At 28.3% G+C, this 19,949-nt stretch overlaps 1 protein-coding gene across 1 annotated transcript in view; it reads left to right on the top strand.

Annotated features, from left to right (window-relative positions):
• The first annotated feature begins 9,488 nt into the window (after window positions 1-9,488).
• LOC119680243 (connectin) overlaps window positions 9,489-19,949 on the top strand; it is a 13,210-nt gene continuing 2,749 nt past the window's right edge. The window contains exon 1 of the mRNA XM_038092964.1: window positions 9,489-10,430. Within this exon, the coding sequence (XP_037948892.1) occupies window positions 9,522-10,430 (909 nt within the window). The 5' untranslated portion in view covers window positions 9,489-9,521. The remainder of the gene's footprint in view (window positions 10,431-19,949) is intronic.

Raw genomic sequence — 19,949 nt, 5'->3', positions numbered from 1 at the left:
AATGCCATTTGTCTGGATGAGATACGGGAAAGTAGTGTGTAAAAGTATAGTTCACTAAAATTTTTTGACCCAAAGAGTTAAAGAGCATTTTTCCTTCTGCCCGGACATACTCATATGAGTTTAAATGTATCAGAAAATGGAAAATGTGTCATTTCAAAATATTTTGAAATTTATTCTGACATGCATTCATTTAAGTAATTTATTAATATATCATTCTATAATAAAGTAAAGTGTAAGTTGAATATCATTTTATATTGTCCTTTAGTTCAGTTGACATTTTTATAATGAATTATGAATAATAACACAAGCAATCCAAACAAATAAGCAGACAAATGTCTACTTATTTGATCGTTTGTTTGTGTTTTTACAACAAAAAAGGCTGTTAACTCAGATTTATGGAACAAATTCTTTGGCTAGATACAAATCTTTTAAGTATTAATTTGCTTGTAATGATTTAAAGTTGTCTTTCCAAAGTATTATAAAGACAGACTTTTGAATGTTTGGAAGGAAGCCAACAAAATTTGATTGATTTCTTGATTGATTGACTGATTAATTATATATATTAAAAATTCTTCTATACAAATAATAGGTATGTAATTTTCATGATGACAGCGGTAATACGTATATAGCCAATTTAATTTTTTCCTATAATTTCGTAAATTATAGTTTTATTGCATTAAATTATATATGCATAACGATTATGAAAACTCATTTCGTTTTTTGTCATAAAAATAATTGAAAACGTTGCAAAGGAGCATTGGTGATTAACAGGTTGTAATAAGTAATTGTGTCATTTTATTGATTAAATTTTTAATTAAACTAAGTGCCTCTTATCATATGAATAGGTAAATTTCGTATATTGTTTTGAGAATTTTTATTAGATACAATAAAATACTGGAAAGCAGTAGAAATTTGTAATTAAATTGAAGTAATCAAAATTAAATCTTATATGTAACGTTGTGTATCATTCTGTCTTATCTACATGTGGTAGTTTATGTGAGAAATAATATGTACATAAATTTAATTTACTTGTCATTATAGTGTTAAAATGAAAATTTATTTTGGCAGTAAGTTATCTCTTTTCTATTTAATTGTAATTGTAAATGTCCTATGCACTTTAGGGAGTTAAAGAAACTCATGGTTATGTACTTGTAACACATAGGAAATGGACTATGAGTAAGTAAAAGAATTATTTAAAAATGAATACGTCATCTATGAATTCAAAAAATTAAGTTATATTTAAAATTTATATACATACTTTAAAACTTAAAAGAATTAAAGAAATACATATTAGTATATAATCTTTACTCTCTCATCGCTTATGCCAGGTCGGGATCTCATGATATGTAGCCACTGTTTCTTTTTTTTTGTTTATTGAGTGGGAAAAAAGCTCGAAACTGTAGTCAGTGGAGAATTTCAACAGCCGTAAAAATTCCCCGCCGTCCAGATGGAAAGGTTCTTCAGCAACCACCGTTAGGTAATACGTCTGAATACGTGCTGGTCAAAAGCTCAAATCGTTAGTTTGGTCATCAAGTCAGTTCATTGATTTGTGAAAGCATCATTTTCCGGCGTCCAAGTTTTTCAGTAGCTTTTAATTTTTTCATCTGAGAGGAAATAGTTGAAATCACCATTTGCTAGTTGTTAACCAAACTAAGCATGAAGGGCACCAATTTGCTGGTCGATACTGGTTGGTCTAACTCCGTTTCTAATTTCGCTCTAAGGTGTCCAAATTTTGAGAAGCGAAGAGCACATGTTCTGCGTTCTTTTCTAATTCTGGGCATGTCCTCTGGTACAGGACACCAGAGGTCCTGTACTAAGTGAAATATGTACAGGTATGACTTGAAACAGCAATGACTTGATGGAGCTTATGTCAGGCTCACATCACATTAGCATACTTTTTAAATGAAGAGGTGATCTGTTTAAATTTAACGCTAGATAATTTAATATAGCTGAACGTAAAGAGAATAAATTATTCTCAAAAGCTAAATAATAAAATATTACCAGATGGGGTTATACCAGAAGATGTATATCAAATATTGCAAAAATGACAGAAAAGTTAATATAACTAATTAAAAATTTATCGGATTAATGAAAATGTCACCGTATCTAATATGAATGGCATGAGTTCTATTCCTGACACTTGCAGTCCAACAAATTATATATGGATTCGATTCGATTATTTTCTAAGATCACTGACGAAGAGTAGCTGACAATACTCGACATAGCGTTGTATGGTCAGCCAAATTTCAATAAATTAACTAAAATTTTTGTTGTTGTTTTCAACAAATTTTTGTTGTTTTCTTCATTACTGTTCGAACTCCTCTAATAGTTTCTTTACATCATAAAACGCCGCTTCACATTCGACAAAAAAAAATTAACATTGAAAATGTTAATAGTTTGTTAATAAAAATCCGTATCTTTTGGGCTTTCTTCATGTAAGTCTTTATAGAGATATCGAAATTTATTACCATGACGATCATAAATACGGAACTTTTGAAACTACTTTTGATATTTTCAAAACAAGTGATAGGATGAAGTGGTACTTAAACATTGATATAGTATAAAAATAAAAAATATTAGAAAACTCTATTGATATAGTATAACAATAAAAAATATTAGAAAATTATAACTTGATAAGTTCTGCAGAATTTCTGGTTTAAGAAAGCAGTCATTAGTATCTGCAATACTGAACTGGATTTAAAGGGCTTTAACCCATATCCGCCCAACGTTCGATTAATCAAACAGCAAATTTTATCACTTTTCTTGGATTTTTTGTTATGTTATATATTGTATATATCATTACTTTGAATATATGAAGCTTTAGCTTCACAAAAATATTTATGACTTCACTCCACACCCCCCACTTCCTTACTAATTAAAACATTTTGATCAAAAATTCCAAAAAATATCCTTGGGCAAATATGGCTTAATGAGTTTAAATAAATATTAAAAGGACTTGAGAGGTTTATGATATATTTGACTTAAATAAATCTGGTTACGAATGCTTTTTAAATACAAAATGATTAAACTGTAGTAAAAAAATCTTTAAGAATTGAATTACGATATCTTATGAATAGTGGGATAAATGAAAATCGATTATATAAAACTGCATTAGAAGATGTGTAATAATTTTTATTATTATAAATATTATTTTTAAAGAGGTTTTTTTCGAATAGTAGTGAAATACAACAACAAAAATTTTATTTTTTTTTTATATTACTTTAATTAATTGAATTTTTGGCTGACCATACAGCTGTTTCGAGTATTGCCAAATACCCAACATCAGTGGTCTTGGAAATAATTCTTGTATTTAATTATTTGTAAATAATTATTTTTGAGACTGCAAGTACCAGGAATCGAACTCGGGTCCTGCCAAATGTGAAGCTCAGAATCAGCGCTACTTAACCAACTGATCCAAAGCCGTACTTGACTTTTTTATTCGCATATTTTTCTGGAGTTTTGTTACTATTACTATGAAAGTTTTTATTAACAATTTTACTTGCTGTGTTTATATTAGAACGAAATCATAAACCAACTATAGAATAATTGAATTAATTATTTAATTATAATTTTATATTCAATTGTTAAATTTCAATACTATTCTGTTCGTAGAGGCATTATTTGTTGTATGATTTGTTATATCTTATGTATAGAACCTAATATAGGAACGTAATGCTGAGAAAGTCATGCTAATGTTACTCCACTAGTCGCACGGACGAGACCAATATTTTGTGAATATAAGTTGAAATTTAACGTCGAGTTTTCCAGACGAAGCGACTATTATTTTTAATAGCAAATTTGTTATATTTCATAAAGAGGTTTTTTCGAACAGTAGTGAAATACAACAACATAATATTATTTTTATTAATTTTTATTAATATTATTAATAATAATAAATATTATGAAAATATTATTTTTATATTTATATATAAAATATTATTTTTATATTGATTTTATTATTATTATAAATGTAAAAATATGCTTCTTTATAACCATAAGTAAAACGTAAAAATTAAGAAAGTATAATAAAACATTCCTTATATTCATTTCTAAGAAAATTTAAATTTTTTTCATTATATGATTTTACATGGTTAAATATACATATTATATAAAATAATATATCTTACAGCACACTTTAATGTACTGTTACTTTTTTAATTTATTACTGTTAAGTAATAATTTATGCTGTAATTAAAAAGAGAACAGTTTTTATTACACCTGTTTTAACGATAATTTTATACAAAGACTTCGTTTTAATGTCCCTTTGTTATATAAAATTATGTGACATATATCAGAGGAGGTGTCAGTGACAGAATTTATATTAAAGAGTAAAATATTTACGGGAAATATTTTACATAAACACAAGAGCGAAATTCCTTGTGATAAAATGTGAAACGTAATATAAAATAAAAAATAAAATTTGAATATAAATATGATAAATTGAAAGAAGTCGTACTTATTTTAATGCCAACAAAGGAGTAAAGTTAACAAGAGCCAAATATAAAACCGACACAAAATTTAACAAAAACAAAAGGAAGAATTTTAAAATATCTGGCAAGAAAGTAATCAGGTGTTGCCAATTTCCGAGAAATTGCTACCAACTCAACTGAAAAGCACTTCAAAGTTATGCAAAAATATTTGAAGGTATAACTTTATTACCATGCAAAAGAAGTGTCAACAATATGGCATGGACTCAGTATGAAGGCATATAATTTTACTCCTTTTATTTCAATCTATTGCGTTTATTCCTTGACAGCTAAGAGAACAATGCGGATAAAAATAAATGAAAACCGATGAAGGTATGCTGGATAAGGCTTACTTTGTTATCATCTATATTGGCACAAGTAAAAAATGTAGACAATGTTACGCTACAGAACTTGTTAAAATTTATGAGAATAAAAAAACACCGTTTATAAATATAAATATATTCCAGTATGTACATAATATATATGAGTACTCATATATACGAATATGCTGGCTATATATTTTAGAGAAGGTTGAAAGAAAAATATAAATTGAGTATTTGTTCAAAGATGTTAAAATGAGAATTTTGAAATATATGGCATAAATTGCAATCTTACATTTTTGATAATGTGCCTGTTGACACTTTCATGTGAAAAATTTGAATTTTAAATCGATCTAATAATAAACTTATTACAAATTGCCAGCATAAAACTTAAGCTGGGCTACAATGGAAGTGTATGCAAACAAATAATTTTCATATCGTTTTGCTTTATTATCATTTCGCTTATACACTTGAACAATATCATAAATTATCATGGCATGATTGATGATGATACTTTTTCGTTAACCAACTCAGTTATACTTTCACAACATGCAGATACGAGTATACGTTGAGTGTAAAGAAGTTACCAGGCATATTCAACTAGTCATCAGCATCATCAGCATCAGCATCATCATCATCATCATCATCATCATCTTCATCCGCATCGCAGACGTAGTCAACAATATTGCCAGTATCTTTATCTTTATCCGGATTGTTGCTGTTATCACTACAAAATTTGTTGTCAGTAACAGTGGCTCTGCAAGTTTAAGTGTTTTTCCGTATTGTTATTGCTGCTGTAGTTGTTGCCATTGCTGCTGCCTCTAGTGTGTTTGTTACTGACATTGTTGTTGACAAAACCTCTTATACGTTGTCACATACATGCGAATCTTCTCTGCTCATACCTCTACAGTTTAATTTTTGTCACAGCGGAAGTGTCACCATTTGTCAAATGACAAAAATTGAAAACAATTTCCATGCAGATTTGCTCCGTTATGAAGTATAATAAATAAAGTAACTTTTCAACAGTTTCCCACACAGCAGAGCAAACCAAAACACAAGAAAAGATGAATTATATGCTAAATAAAAATAGAAGTTATAAATATTTTATTAAATACATATTGAATACATATGTGAAAAGATGGAGAAGTATGCTTTTAAGAATATTTAAAGTATGTCAAGTAACTCCGTTTATGATGAAAACAAAACCGTGTCAATTTTATATGAATAAGAAATGATGAAGCTGAGATACAATATTTAACAATGTTGCAATTTTCTTATATATATGTATATCTACATATGACTGAGATGTGTAAATTTATCATAAGAATTCGTTTATTGCATATCTGAATTTTAAAATTTTATATATTATCAAAACAGTGCATAGGAATGATAATACTTTCTATTAACTGAAGAAAAGTTTTTGAGTTAAAAATAATATAATTTTATTACTAAACAAAAATGACTAAACTTTTTCAAACTTCTCTACATAACATTACTTATAACTACTAACAAAAATCAATCAATTATTTTTAATTAAAAGTTTTACCCATTTAATATGAAAAGATCCTACAAAGAACCTAGACTTAATGAAGAAGTTCTCAAAAGTCGAGTAGCGAACAATGTTCTTATAAACTCATGTAGCTTATACCAATACATAATACTATACTATATACCATATATAATAGTACACACTAATCTCTAAGTTTCTGAGATACATGTATCGATTTTATATATTCATATATATATATTTCTGAGAGAGATATATCGATTATATATATATTATCTATATATATTATCTACAATATATGCATTCATATATATTTACTTATAGTACTAATAGTATAAATTGGTTGACTACATGTCGCTCAAGTCATATGGAATAAAAGACATTTAACCCAGCTATGCTCTGTGATCTTTGCGTACTGTTCAGATAACAGTGCTAAATTGATATGTTTTCTTATATTTATTATCATGTTTTATTACATTTTATTATTACATATTATATTACAATTGTTGGCATAAGAAGTCCCGTGCCACTTTACAATAGTTTAAATTTTCAATCCATTGCTAATACTAATTGCAATCTGTTCATCATCTTCTTTTTCATCTTATCCCAGTTTCGCACAGAGCACACTTCAGAATATTAATAATTTATTTTTTGTATTCACTTTCCCATATATATTACCGGGGTGTGTGCTGTGATCAATATTGGTGGTATAGTTTGAAAATTGGACTTCTAAACACTGTTACTGTAAACTCTCTACTGTGCGCTATATACTTTGCTGGCATAACTTGGACAAAATTAAATATACATAGGTATATTACTTGCTATTCAAATTTCTGTCTAGTGGTTAGCTCATCAAGGTTTTTACATTGCTGTTTTATAACTTAGGTCTTAACAATTACTATGTGGTATATTACTTTAATGTGATGACAGTAATGAAGCAGGTTAGGATATCTGACCGGTAAACCGATTACCATGGTAATCGATAATCTAAGTTCATATTTACAGAAAAATTAATTTAAGATATAGATGTATTCAACACACAGACAATCAAAACACCTGACATCTGATTCGTACGTTGGTACGAAAACTATTTGTACTAACCAAGAATAGTTTTTAAATGCCATAATGCCCATCGAATTTTCGAGATTAGTTTGGAAGCTAATTCACTCTGTAACATGAGAGGATGATATTGACTTTACCTGGTTGTAACACCTATTACACCCCAGCGTTGATATTGTTAATATTGCACTTAAAAAGGCCAACTTTAAATGTACCTAGTTTAATTAAATTGGAACTATTTGTTTACTGAATATTATTGATTACTATAGAAATAATAACATTCATTGAAAGGTAAAGAATTATTAAATTAAATAACTATTACATGTTCACACAACCAATCAAAAATAATTTTATTTTCACAATGTGATTTAAAAATAAGCCGTATACCATATATCTACTATATATTCAAGATATTTATAGATGTCTATAATTTCTCAGTTATGAATTGTGAAGAAATCAGTATAAAATATCATACAATTATTGTTCAAATTCATATGAACGAACATTATTTTAAAGAAAAAATTGAGTTCATATATATGTATATATATTTATGGATATGTTTGTATTTAGTATATGCGCATATCGTTTCTTTATATATAGACATCGTTATTTTATACTCATATATTGAAAGAAAATTGAAAAAAGCAAAGTTATTATTGCTATGAGCCAGTGTGCCCTACTTAAAAATTTATTATCTTTTTCTGTAGTTTTCCTTTCTTCCTACTGATATTAATTTTTGTTTTCTTTCATTTATTTTTTTTTTTTTTTTTTTGCAAGTTTTCCAACGTTTTGTATGAGTATTTTAGCTTTAAGATTCACTCAACCATTTTGAAGAAAAATATGGTTTCAGCTCTGTTAGAGATACAAAAGTGAAATTGTGCTTGTGAAAATATTTTCTTCGGAAAATTCTATTTGTGAAAAGTCAGCAAGGTTCGTGTAGTTAGAAAATTAACTTTGATTATGCACAGATTCAAATGAAAATTTTATAGAATTTAAATAAACGAAGTTTAATCTGCGAAAAATTTCAAGAATTGCAAAAATTGTTTGAATTTTAATAGAATTTCAATTGCAATACACATATTATTGGTTTAAATAATAAAATATTATATTTTCAAAATATTAAAGTATGATCTATTATTATTTGGCATGATATAAAGTTTGTATCATATCTCTTGATAATACTGAACTTGTTAGATTTATCTGCAAAAATTATTTCTTCAAATATTCTCTTTTGCAATTTATCTTCGTTTCATTTTTATTTACAAAAGTTCTATTTATATTCAATTTTGAAATGATTATTAAGTTATTACTATATTACTACCAATAGATTTTTGTAACCTGTGCTAAATTATAAAGTATACATCCACGAAAAATCTATCTAACTACATTTAATCTATCGCAGTTTCATATATATAAATACGCATACAATTTCGACCCAAATATTATCGTCCCACAGATATTTCATTATAACGAAATTATTAAACTGAAGAGTACTTAACAAAATGACACTTAGTGTAATAGTTAAAAACAAAAAAAAAAATTCTACTGAAGAATGGCATTAAAAAGATTTTGAGCACTTGACTTTCACGAAAGATACCCCAATCAACAGTTTCTTCCCCGCATAAAGTACAAATTTTGGAGGTTGACTGGGTATGTGGGAACACTTGAGCGTAGCGCGCTTCAGAACACAATTTATTATGGCCATAAATCTATGCAACAGAAACAATTTAAAACATTTAAAATGGCAACAACAAGAACAAAAGCCAGAAAATGTATTATTTCAGTGATACGTGGCAACGCCAAATGCACTGTTGGTAGTCGGGAAGTATAAACAAAAATGATGTTGCAAATAAGTGAATTTCATGGTATCATGGGTAGCAAAATTAAAAAATAAAAACAAAAACGAAATAAAAGAAGAGCATAGGAATAAACATAAAATATGAAGCAAAATACAAAAAGCAATAATAAGATTTTTATATGATTTTTACCATAAGCGCAATAAAATATAGACTATACCAGATGTTCTTAACGTAATTTTCACTTATAAAAATAATTTCAACAAACAATTGCATAATTTTTATTTTCTTTTCTTTATTTCAGATAAAAACAAATTAATTGCTGCATAAATTTAAACAATTTATTGTCATAAAACCCAACGAATACAACAAAATGCTGCCACATAATCGCCACCCCCTGGCGATATTGCTGCTATTGACCTGTTGTTGTGCATTAATATCAACGATTGAATCGCGTTCGCGTGATAAAGAAAGTCGCCGAAATCGTCCTGACCGTGTTTACTCATCAACATCTGCTTCATCAGGACATTATAGTAGTTCATATGTAAGTGCCACAGCTAATGTACCAAAGGACACTACTGGTTTCTGTACGCGCCGTCGTGATATGAAGCTTATGTGCTATTGTACACCGGATGAGAATTATGTGCCTGTGTTGAAAGCAGAATGTTGGGTTTTCTCAGATGCTCTACTACAGAATGACACCACCTGGACACGCTTTGAGCAGCAGAAACATTTAAGAGATCTCAAATTTGTTATACAAAATCATGGTCGCCTAGATTATATACCAACAGCAATTTTAGAACCATTAAAAAATTTGACTGGTATCACCATTGAATATGCACAAGTTGAAGTTATTAAAAGCTATGCCCTTGCAAATTTACAATACTTGGAACGCATTATATTACCGAATAATCATATAGTCGCATTGGACCATGATGCATTTGCCAATCACATACGTCTACAAGAACTCAATTTGGAACATAATCAAATTTATGAAATCGATCGTTATGCTTTCCGTAATTTACCACTGTGTGAACGTTTGTTTCTTAATAATAATAACATTTCAAGTTTGCATGAAGGACTTTTTGCGGAAATGGCACGATTGGTGCATTTAAATTTGGCACATAATCAGATCTCAGTGTTGACAAGTGAAATTTTCAAGGGTTTGGGCAATTTGAATGTGCTCAAGTTGACACATAATAATTTGAATTTCATCGGCGACACTGTATTTGCTGAATTATGGAGTTTAGCCGAATTGGAATTAGATGATAATCGTATTGAGGTAAATGTTATTATAACTTGCATTATATGTTTACACTTGTATATGTATATGTATATTTGTATATCCACTACAGTTATACACTAAACTGCTTAAAGTATCTGTTAAATACACATATCATATATTATACATATTATTAAGGATATACGCTATTGATTCATAAGCAATTCCGTTCGTGAATTTATGTTTTGACTTTGTTATAAGAAACTCGTAGTACAAAACTTTTGCTATACTTCATATTTCGACATAAATTTATGCACTACTAAGCCATGGAAATTGAATAATGAATACTTAATCTATATCGCATTTATACTCGCATTTACTTTTCGATTATATGACTTTGAACGTATTAAATAGTAAAGAAAAAGTTGTAAGCAGTAAAGGAAATATTATTTGGAAAAGTTTGTGAAATATATTTTATTCTTATGAAAATAAATTTCGTGATGTATTTTATAATATACGAACAAAAATTTAGTAGAATTCATCTAATATGAGAATAGTTTAAGTTAAAATATTATGTACGCAGAGAACTTTAATAGACACTCTAGACTTCTAGATTTAAGTACCAGAAAAAAATTTCAAATGAACTTAGAATTGCTTATAATATTTATAATATGAAGAATAATTATAACTTATAATTTTTAATAATTATAATTTTTATAATTTTTAATATTTATAACTCATTATACTGAAATGAATAAAAAAATGCGTAGAGTCGAAAATCTAGGTTATTCAATAGAAAATATTGATTTTAGTCCAAAAATATTATTTTTATTCGTGATATTCAACTCAGCTTTCTTTGATAAAAATCATTTTCCATATCAGATTTCTTTTTTAGGTGCGGAAAAAGTCAGAAGTCAGCGAAAGCAAAATCTAAGAAATAGACTGCTTGTTACAAAAATCAGTACTCAAATTTAGTGATTAAGATTATCAATAGATTTTTATGCTATGTCAGCGAATATATTATTTTAATCTAAAATATTTTTAACTACTTCAACCAGTCTTTTTTCTTAAGTTCTTGTATTCTTGAGGACTAATGAATTGGTATAATAATCTTAGTTTATTGTTTTACCAGTTGAAAAGTATTCTACTAACAAACTTCTTTCGCATCTGAAAAAGAGAAAGCTAAACCCTTCTTTGTCGATTTTTGACTAAACCCCGCTTTGAAGCCGACGATCTAATTTATACACATTATATACAAATATTTGAGCAAAACTGTACCTCTGTGTAATCGGTTACAATTGCATCACTTATGAACAAAAAGAAACGCTGCGAAAAGATTAAGATTACAATTTGTACAACCACGTGTTTCTCTGTAGCTGTAATATAAAAATTCTTTGGAAAGCTGAGACGTTCAATCCTTGGAGATAAGGTAGAAATCAATATTTCTGTCACGAATACATTTTTTTTCACGGCCACGAAATCAACATCACATAGCGATCTTTGACGGTGGGATCGAATTTTTTATTTCAATCATCAACTCAATTTTTTGAACGATTAAACATTGTCGATCCTACCATATTCGTCTCAGCCTTCCACTGTTTTAACAAATAAAATTATTGTAGGGCTGAATCTGGAATCCGTAGAACTTAATCTCGGCGAAAAAGATTTGGTACAAGACATTTGGCTTCATGAATGAATTGATTGGCTTACTTTGATAACCCGATAATTCTGCTTTTAATAAACGTAAGCGTTTCGAAGCGTTTGTTTCATTTCAAACGTTCTTTGATGTGACGAGTCGATCTAAAGTTATACAAATCTGCTACTGATCAGTTTTGGATATTAACAAGAAATATATTCAGACATTACGACATATACTTTATAGAAAAGAAATAAATAATCTATTTTAGACCGATTAATTTTGCTGTGAAGGTACCTCAAATTAAACTGTTCTGTCACTCTGCCCAGTGAGAATTCCAATATCCCATATGCACAGTGCAAGTATTCTGCTTGAAACTGCTTTAGATGAGTTAATAAATCTAGGGATAATAATTATATATATTATATAAATAAGCTATAAGCTTTTCGGTAGACGATAAACTTTTTGAACAATTTTTTTTTTTTTTTAATGGTGAGAAGATGCTTTATGTACCAACTGCTTTATGACCAACTGTCGTAGGAATGGTGTGCCCGACTTTCTAACATTAATATGTAGTATACAAAACATTCGCTCTTAGGCGAATCATTTTCCAACGGAACCGCTTTCAGATTACTTCAAGGAGGGTCTCTTTCATGTTGACATTTCAAGACGTGCTCTTGTAATTTTCGATCTGCTTCCAAACGATTACTTTGGAGTGAAGAAAAGTGTTGAAAATTTAATATTCATTTGTTTTAAATGCATCAAATGTGTAAAACATATTCTGGTAATAAATTGTTGAAAAGTTATTATTACTTGTAAATTATTTCATATCCTTTCTTTGTACATGACATTTATATGTACTATATTTTGTATTTATTTTATTCATTTAAGTATATATTTCAACTTGTTGACCATTTTAAACTACTTATTAAATTTTACTTGAAGCTACATCCACTGTCATAAAATATTTATGATTATGGATCCAAAAGTTAATGACGACTACAAACGTAAATTTATATTTTATGTACTTTTGTAATTTAACTTTGAGTTTAATAGCACTTGATGTACTTTAAAGTAAGCATTTAATCATTTATGCCATTTAATCTTTAAAATTTTTCGTAAAATATGTGTAGCTTCCTTCTTAACTTAATTCAAAGTAAAAATCAGAAGAATTTATAACGAAAATATAGCTATACAATGGCGTATAATGTATCATCATCTGAAATAAGTAAGAAAGCAGGCAACGAACCGAACCAAAACCAAAGCACATATTATCACTGCAAATGTTTATAACTTGAAGGTTATCTCTTTGCAAAATATTGAATAACAAATCATTGAATAATAGATTTATGGCACTCATAGGGTATCCGGTTTCACACACTCACCCGCAAACTTACACATATTGTGGAAAAGTGTGTAACAAACCTCAAAAAAATGTAACTGTATATAAAATTATAAGTAAAAAAATATTAAATAAATATAGTAAGTGTCCTTTAAGCAGGACGTTGACGACGCTACGACGACACTGATGTTAGCAGAGATACAAGACTAAAGCAGCAGAAACAGTATAAAACTGACGACATACAGATAAGCGTAAATCCAATTTGATATCCTAGACCGAATCGGTTGAAATATATATTGTGAAGTCAGTTATGCTGGTAGCTGAGCATACATTGAAGAGTGAGTGGTATGTTTCTGTGTGTTGAGATATGAACACATATGAATGACTGTTTGTGCTATTTCGCAAAGTGGTCGCATATCCTGTCATATACATGCAAGCGGTTTGGCCAGGCAACTGGAATATATGCGTTAACTCCAAAGATATGAAGCACTCATGACTTCACTCAAGTGTTAGGGATTTTTAGCACTTTTTTCTCTAGTGCTCCTCGCCTTTTATTGTCTTTATGATATATTTTTGGTTTTTCTATTTTTGTTTTTTGAGTTTCTTTCTGAGCTTTTTTCTTCTCATATGTCGGTAATGTTGCTGATGATGATAGTACGGGTATGCTGGTACTGAATTGTCATTCAATTTATTATGGAGTTGTGCACACAATCGCACAATCCTACAACTTGAATATATCAGATAAAATATCAAATAATTTCTAGTATATTGCGATAGTCTTTGTCGTGTGTTAACATATTTTTTAAAAGATTTTCTTTTATTTCATTTATAAAAAAAAATCCTTTTTTCCCTTTTCCATACAATTTTTATATATTTCTTCAAATTAGAAGAATCTTGTTTCGCATATTTTTGGTTTATTATTTCATTGCGTATTCATGTGCATAAATAGAACAGTGCTGTAGTGTTGGAGTATATATTTTATTTAAATACAAAAGCTGTCTATGATTTTATGCTTTGCAGCCTTCCAATCCATCTGGAAAATACAGTAGAAATCCCTATTCGTTGCTTATGTCTCTGTTGCGAATTCACTTGCCATTTAGTTTTCCTATGCGTGTGTATTTCAGTATCTCAACATTTTGCTTTACATATTTTTTTGGTTTCATCTTTTTTTACTTTTACATTTGTATTTTCCTTTTTCTGGTCCAAGATACATTTGTGTGTTATGTTTGCTTCTTTTGGCAAAGTTAAGTTTTATTATCTGGAATAAATGTGTTTATTTTCTTAAAAGAAAAACCATATTTAATATGAGTTGACTGTTATGTCCGTACTTAGTAGAGAGAATATGTAATTTAACGAACAGGAAAATTTTAATGTACTATATTTATACGCCACTAAAACTTGCCTTATGCATGAATTACTCCTAAAGTTATTCTCTTTGTTGTTTTGCATATTATTGCTTTTTATTATGTACAATTCATAAGAGTGTTAAGTTGATATATCAAATATGTTAAACGTAGGAAACTTTATTCAGATAAATTGTATATCTCAATGCAGCACTTAAAAGCTTTTGGTTTAGTTGGAAATGTTAAGCTAAATTGACTACTATGGACTATGGCCACAACATATATAAATGTGGCAGGTCAAATTCTTTATTATCTATTAGAAACAAGACAGCAAAATAAGCAACACAATTAACCACAAGAAAATAAAACAAATATTAAATTTTTAATAAAATGCATTTTTATTAAATGTTATATATTAGGATGAATCTTAAACGAAACATTAAAATAAAAACGATTAAAAAACAGTCCCAATTTTCGAAAAAATTGAATACTTCCTACAGATCATAGTTATTGTCCTCAATAAGTCATAGTGAAATAAAGAGCTTCGCCAATCTTTATAAATCGAGACTTGTTAGGGACTTCACATCATAAATCACTACAAATATAATTAGGACCCTTCATTATAGTCTCAATTGCTATTTACTACGTCTCATCTTGACAGTCAGGCCGTCGATTTATATACCCCAGCTCATTTTCATGATTTTAATACAATGAAACGTAGAGTTTTAACAATATTTTCAGTCGAAACTTACTTGAAGCTTCAAGACATATATAAAGTATAGTTCAAACCTTAATGTATTCTTAAATGTACTATGCCACATCTAAACTAAATTTTCATCCAATGAGTTCATTATAGATTTTAGTAAATCTTAGTGTCATCATTACATCTCAGTAGAGCAGAAGACTTGAAAAACCTTTCTAATGAGATCTTAACCATTATCCATGAAGCTTAACCATTCACAGTATAATCAAAAATGTTAATTTTCCATACCAAGTCCTAACTGAAAGACAGGGTCGCCGAATTTCTTAGAGGTTCTTAGTACAGTGTAGTAATTGAATAAATTTTGTAATAAAATCTTATTTGGTGCTTAACCTCAAGTATAATTTTTTGTTTAGTCAAAAATAATTATGCTGGCTTCAATTATACAATGCCAAGTGCTAACTCAATTACAAGATATAGAGTTGTAGAAGTTGCACTTCTTAACACAACACTTACTATTCAATACTCCATTATGGAACCCTATAAACCAAAGAGCCTGAAGTATCTTCCGGATGTATAGTATCTGGATGTATAGTGACAAAATATATAGAAAAGTTCAGTTGCCACTAAAATTTAACTTACTCTGTTGATTTTATAATATTTTTTTTTTGATATCTATTATATATATTACTTAAAATAATAATTTTATATGAGCAAATTTATGTTAAAGTTATAATTTTTTCCGACTTTTCTTTTAAATCTTCTTGTTTAAAAGAATAAGGGTGTTAGTTACTTATCGAATTCAGTACCTTTCACAGTTGTTCTAGCAGGTGCAATGTCATCGATACATTTTATGTTTAAAAATATTTGTTACAATATTTCAGTATTTAGGTATTATTAAATTAATTTTTAAAAAGTTACTAACAAAATTGTTTAATTATATCTGAACTGAGATAAATGCGAAATAGATTTCTGATATAAAAATAGATATAGTTTATAACTTCTTAAAATTATCTAATTAAAAGATTTTCATTAACCACCTTTACAGGTTAGTTTTAATCCAACTATTTGTACACCTTAATCTTTGATAGTGTAATTTTACTTAATTCATTATTTAAGACCGTGTGCGAGTTCGAGTAAATTGAGTTGAAGTAAATTGAAATTTTCTAGGGATTTTTTGCACTCTACTTATGTAAATATTTATTAATTTTTTTATTGCGCTTATTTATTATTTTTGTTTAAAAGTTTTCAAATTTATTTATTTATTAAAAACATCATATAAAATTTTTACAATGGGATTACCTAATTTACCCAATTTTTATTCAATTTACTCCACTCGAAATACTGGTACATACCAACATTCGGTGCCATACCGACATAATTTACTATTTCCCTCAATTTACCATCAATTGACTCGAACTCGCACACGGCCTAAGTTGTATTATGAATGAAACCTTATCTGGCATAAAAATATTGATAGGTCCTATATAAAATTGTTTGTTACTTACAACTGGTATCAAATCATTTGTCTAAACGATTGTGCTATTTAAATAGATTTCTCTTAAAATGTCTACATATGACTTATTTTAATAAAATTAATTATTTAAATATTGAAGATACTTTTATGCTGTGTTTTTAGTGCAGTTAGCCGACACATTTTTCTTATTTTCTTTAAAGAAAATCACTGGCAATTTATTTTCTCTTATTTGATGTGTATCGAAAAAAATATGTACTATTAGTTGTACTTAGCCCACTTTCAAAAGATATTTTCAATGTCTAAGTTAATTAATTTAATTAATTAATGATGTTGAAGACTTTTCATTCATTTTGTTCTCTATTTTACTTCTTAAGAAATTTTTTTGAAGAATACACATTAACTTAAAGTTTTAGTAACTTTAGTAACTGACTTCTTATAGTTGAAGAGGGCATTGATTAGTGCTTTTATTACACTAACAAAAAATTTTACTTTAAATAGGGACAAATAAAAATTTCAAAATAAATTAAAATATTTTTTTGCGAAATATCACATATTTTTTTAAATAAATTATTTAGTTATAATTAAAATTCCGCTGAAGATAAAACAAACAGTTTTAAATATAGTCTTCTGAATATTTAATGCCAAAGCGTAAACTTTTTAATTAAGTTCAATTAATTTAAAACATATTTCGTTAATGTTCACGAAAACGCTCGTAACGACTATCTGAGTTTAGTTCCGAGTTCGAAAACAAGGCATAATAAGCGAAAAGCATGCTACAAAGTTGTTAACAGTAAATACTATACACATTTTCCTATACACGTACACCCGCTATTACCTGCATGTCAGAAGTTAATAAGGAAATAATTAGTTGCTATTTAGAACGCCTACCAGAAAATTGGGAGGGGTCTCGGCAGCTTATTCGACTCATTTGTTTATTAAGAGAACTTAATTTACATTTGTGGAGTATTTAAAATTTTAATGATTTTAAGTCATTCGAGTGTTTAATTTTTGTTTTTATTTTACAAATTAGAATATTAACAGTGTTTGCCTTTTGGTAAATATTATGGCCACTCCTTAACAAAGTTCACACAGACAAATGTTAAGTATACGTATCGGAGGAAAAAGCTGTTAATTGTGTTTAAATGTTGCCATCCATTAATTCGGTCTTGCCAACCGGCAATTATAGACGAGGATGTACGTGAATAATTATTTTGGGCGGTATTAAATCCAATAAATTGAGAAATATTAAATTCAATAGAATTATAAAGCAACTACACTTCTTAATACGATGAAATATGACCGCAATTTTGAAAATTTTTCTAAAATGGTTCCGAATTATTATTATTTTAGATAATTTTAGTAAACACTCTGAAAATTTAATATCCCATTATTGAATATTGTCAAAACTTGGAAACAGAGTATACTATGATATAGGTAAATAAATTTCGATAAATAAGTTTATTTTACGTTTTCTCAATCTTAGACTTCTACCATATATCCAAGTCATAATAAAGTTACAAAAAATATAATTGCATTGGTTACTAGGAACAAAGTCCGGATACCTGATCTGGAATAATTCAACAGTAACAAAACAGCTCACAGGCTTGTAATAAAGAATCCCTCAATACTATTTACTGACGTATGAATATGCTTGTCAGGCTGTAAAAATATTAAAAATATAAAAAATTTATTTTATTTAAAATTTTTCTATTCGAAAATAATTCAATCATGTTTTTTTGGTTGAACAATCAAAATCCCGGCAGGTTCTCCAATCTAAACAGATTTGCAGCAGAATAACTAATCACTGATTTCTTAATTTGATAACTTTTGATCTATTACTACTTATTAAACATGAGAATAAAAGATATTGAAATAAGTGAGGTGAAAAATCCCCACACTTTATCTTCTTATATTTTGTTATAGACAGAAAATAAAGTTAATACTTTAAATAGTTTTTATTGAACTGAATATGATATACAGTTTTATAAAAGGAAACTAGAACATTTATATATAATTTCAATAAAACGATTAATTTACATTGTTCGTTTTTCAGTATCATTCCCCTAGAGGCTATTATGTATCGTCTAATGTCAATTTCCATAAAATCGAAGCTCACGCAAAAAGTTTAATTTCACTGACGATCTCTGAAGTTTCCGTTCATTTTAATTATACTACTTCAGAAATGAGCAGTTTATTCTAAACCCCATTATATTTATTGTTATATCGCAGATATGATTTTATAATTTTGTAAATGTTTTTGATTATTGGAGATAAATAGTCGCTTTTTAAATTTCTCTACTTGACTCTCCATCTAATGACCATGGTAATGGTAATAGTTTATGGAATAGGTTAAGGCTTTTTTAAACTGCGACCAGCTTGAGCTATTGTGCACCATCATAAGACTATAAGTCAAGATTAGGATTAGTAATAATTTAAAATTTTAACTGGTCTATAAAACTTCTTGGGTTGATTAATTCATTTAATTGTTAGTATAGGGTGGCTCACAACATGTAATATTGTATTATTGTAATACATACATTTTTTTTACAAGTACTTTATGATTACCTTTCAATGTACTATTCATAAATTTGTTTTTTAGTTTTCAATGTCTATATTTTCAACAGACATGATATCCAGCTGCTTATCAAATTGTTCTAATTGTAGAATTAAGATTAAAAGTAATAGGCTTTAAACTATTGTTAGCTAACTAGATTATATTTTTATACATATTTAAAATAATCTCATAACAAGATAAACTGGGAGGATAGCGTTAAATATCTCAGCATCATGTTGGACAAACGATTCACATGGTTTAAACATGTTCAACTGAAAAGAATTAGCTGTGCCAAAATTCTTTACACCTCCAACCGCTAATCAGAAATGAAAATCTCAATGCTAAGAACAGGAAACTGATATATAACCAAATAATTCGTCCGTCACTTCTATATGATTGTGTAGCGTTTAGCAAAGCTTAAAACACTACTATTCGCCAGCTAGAAATTGCACAAAGCCAGGCTCTGAGAAGACTTTTCAAAGTTCCATGGTATATTAGGACGAATGACATCCTCAGGGACATCAAGA

Source organism: Teleopsis dalmanni, chromosome 1, assembly GCF_002237135.1.
Source record: "Teleopsis dalmanni isolate 2A chromosome 1, ASM223713v2, whole genome shotgun sequence".
NCBI lineage: Eukaryota > Metazoa > Arthropoda > Insecta > Diptera > Diopsidae > Teleopsis > Teleopsis dalmanni.
The sequence above is the reverse complement of the archived record's forward strand: the minus strand, read 5'-3'. Positions and strand labels throughout refer to the sequence as shown.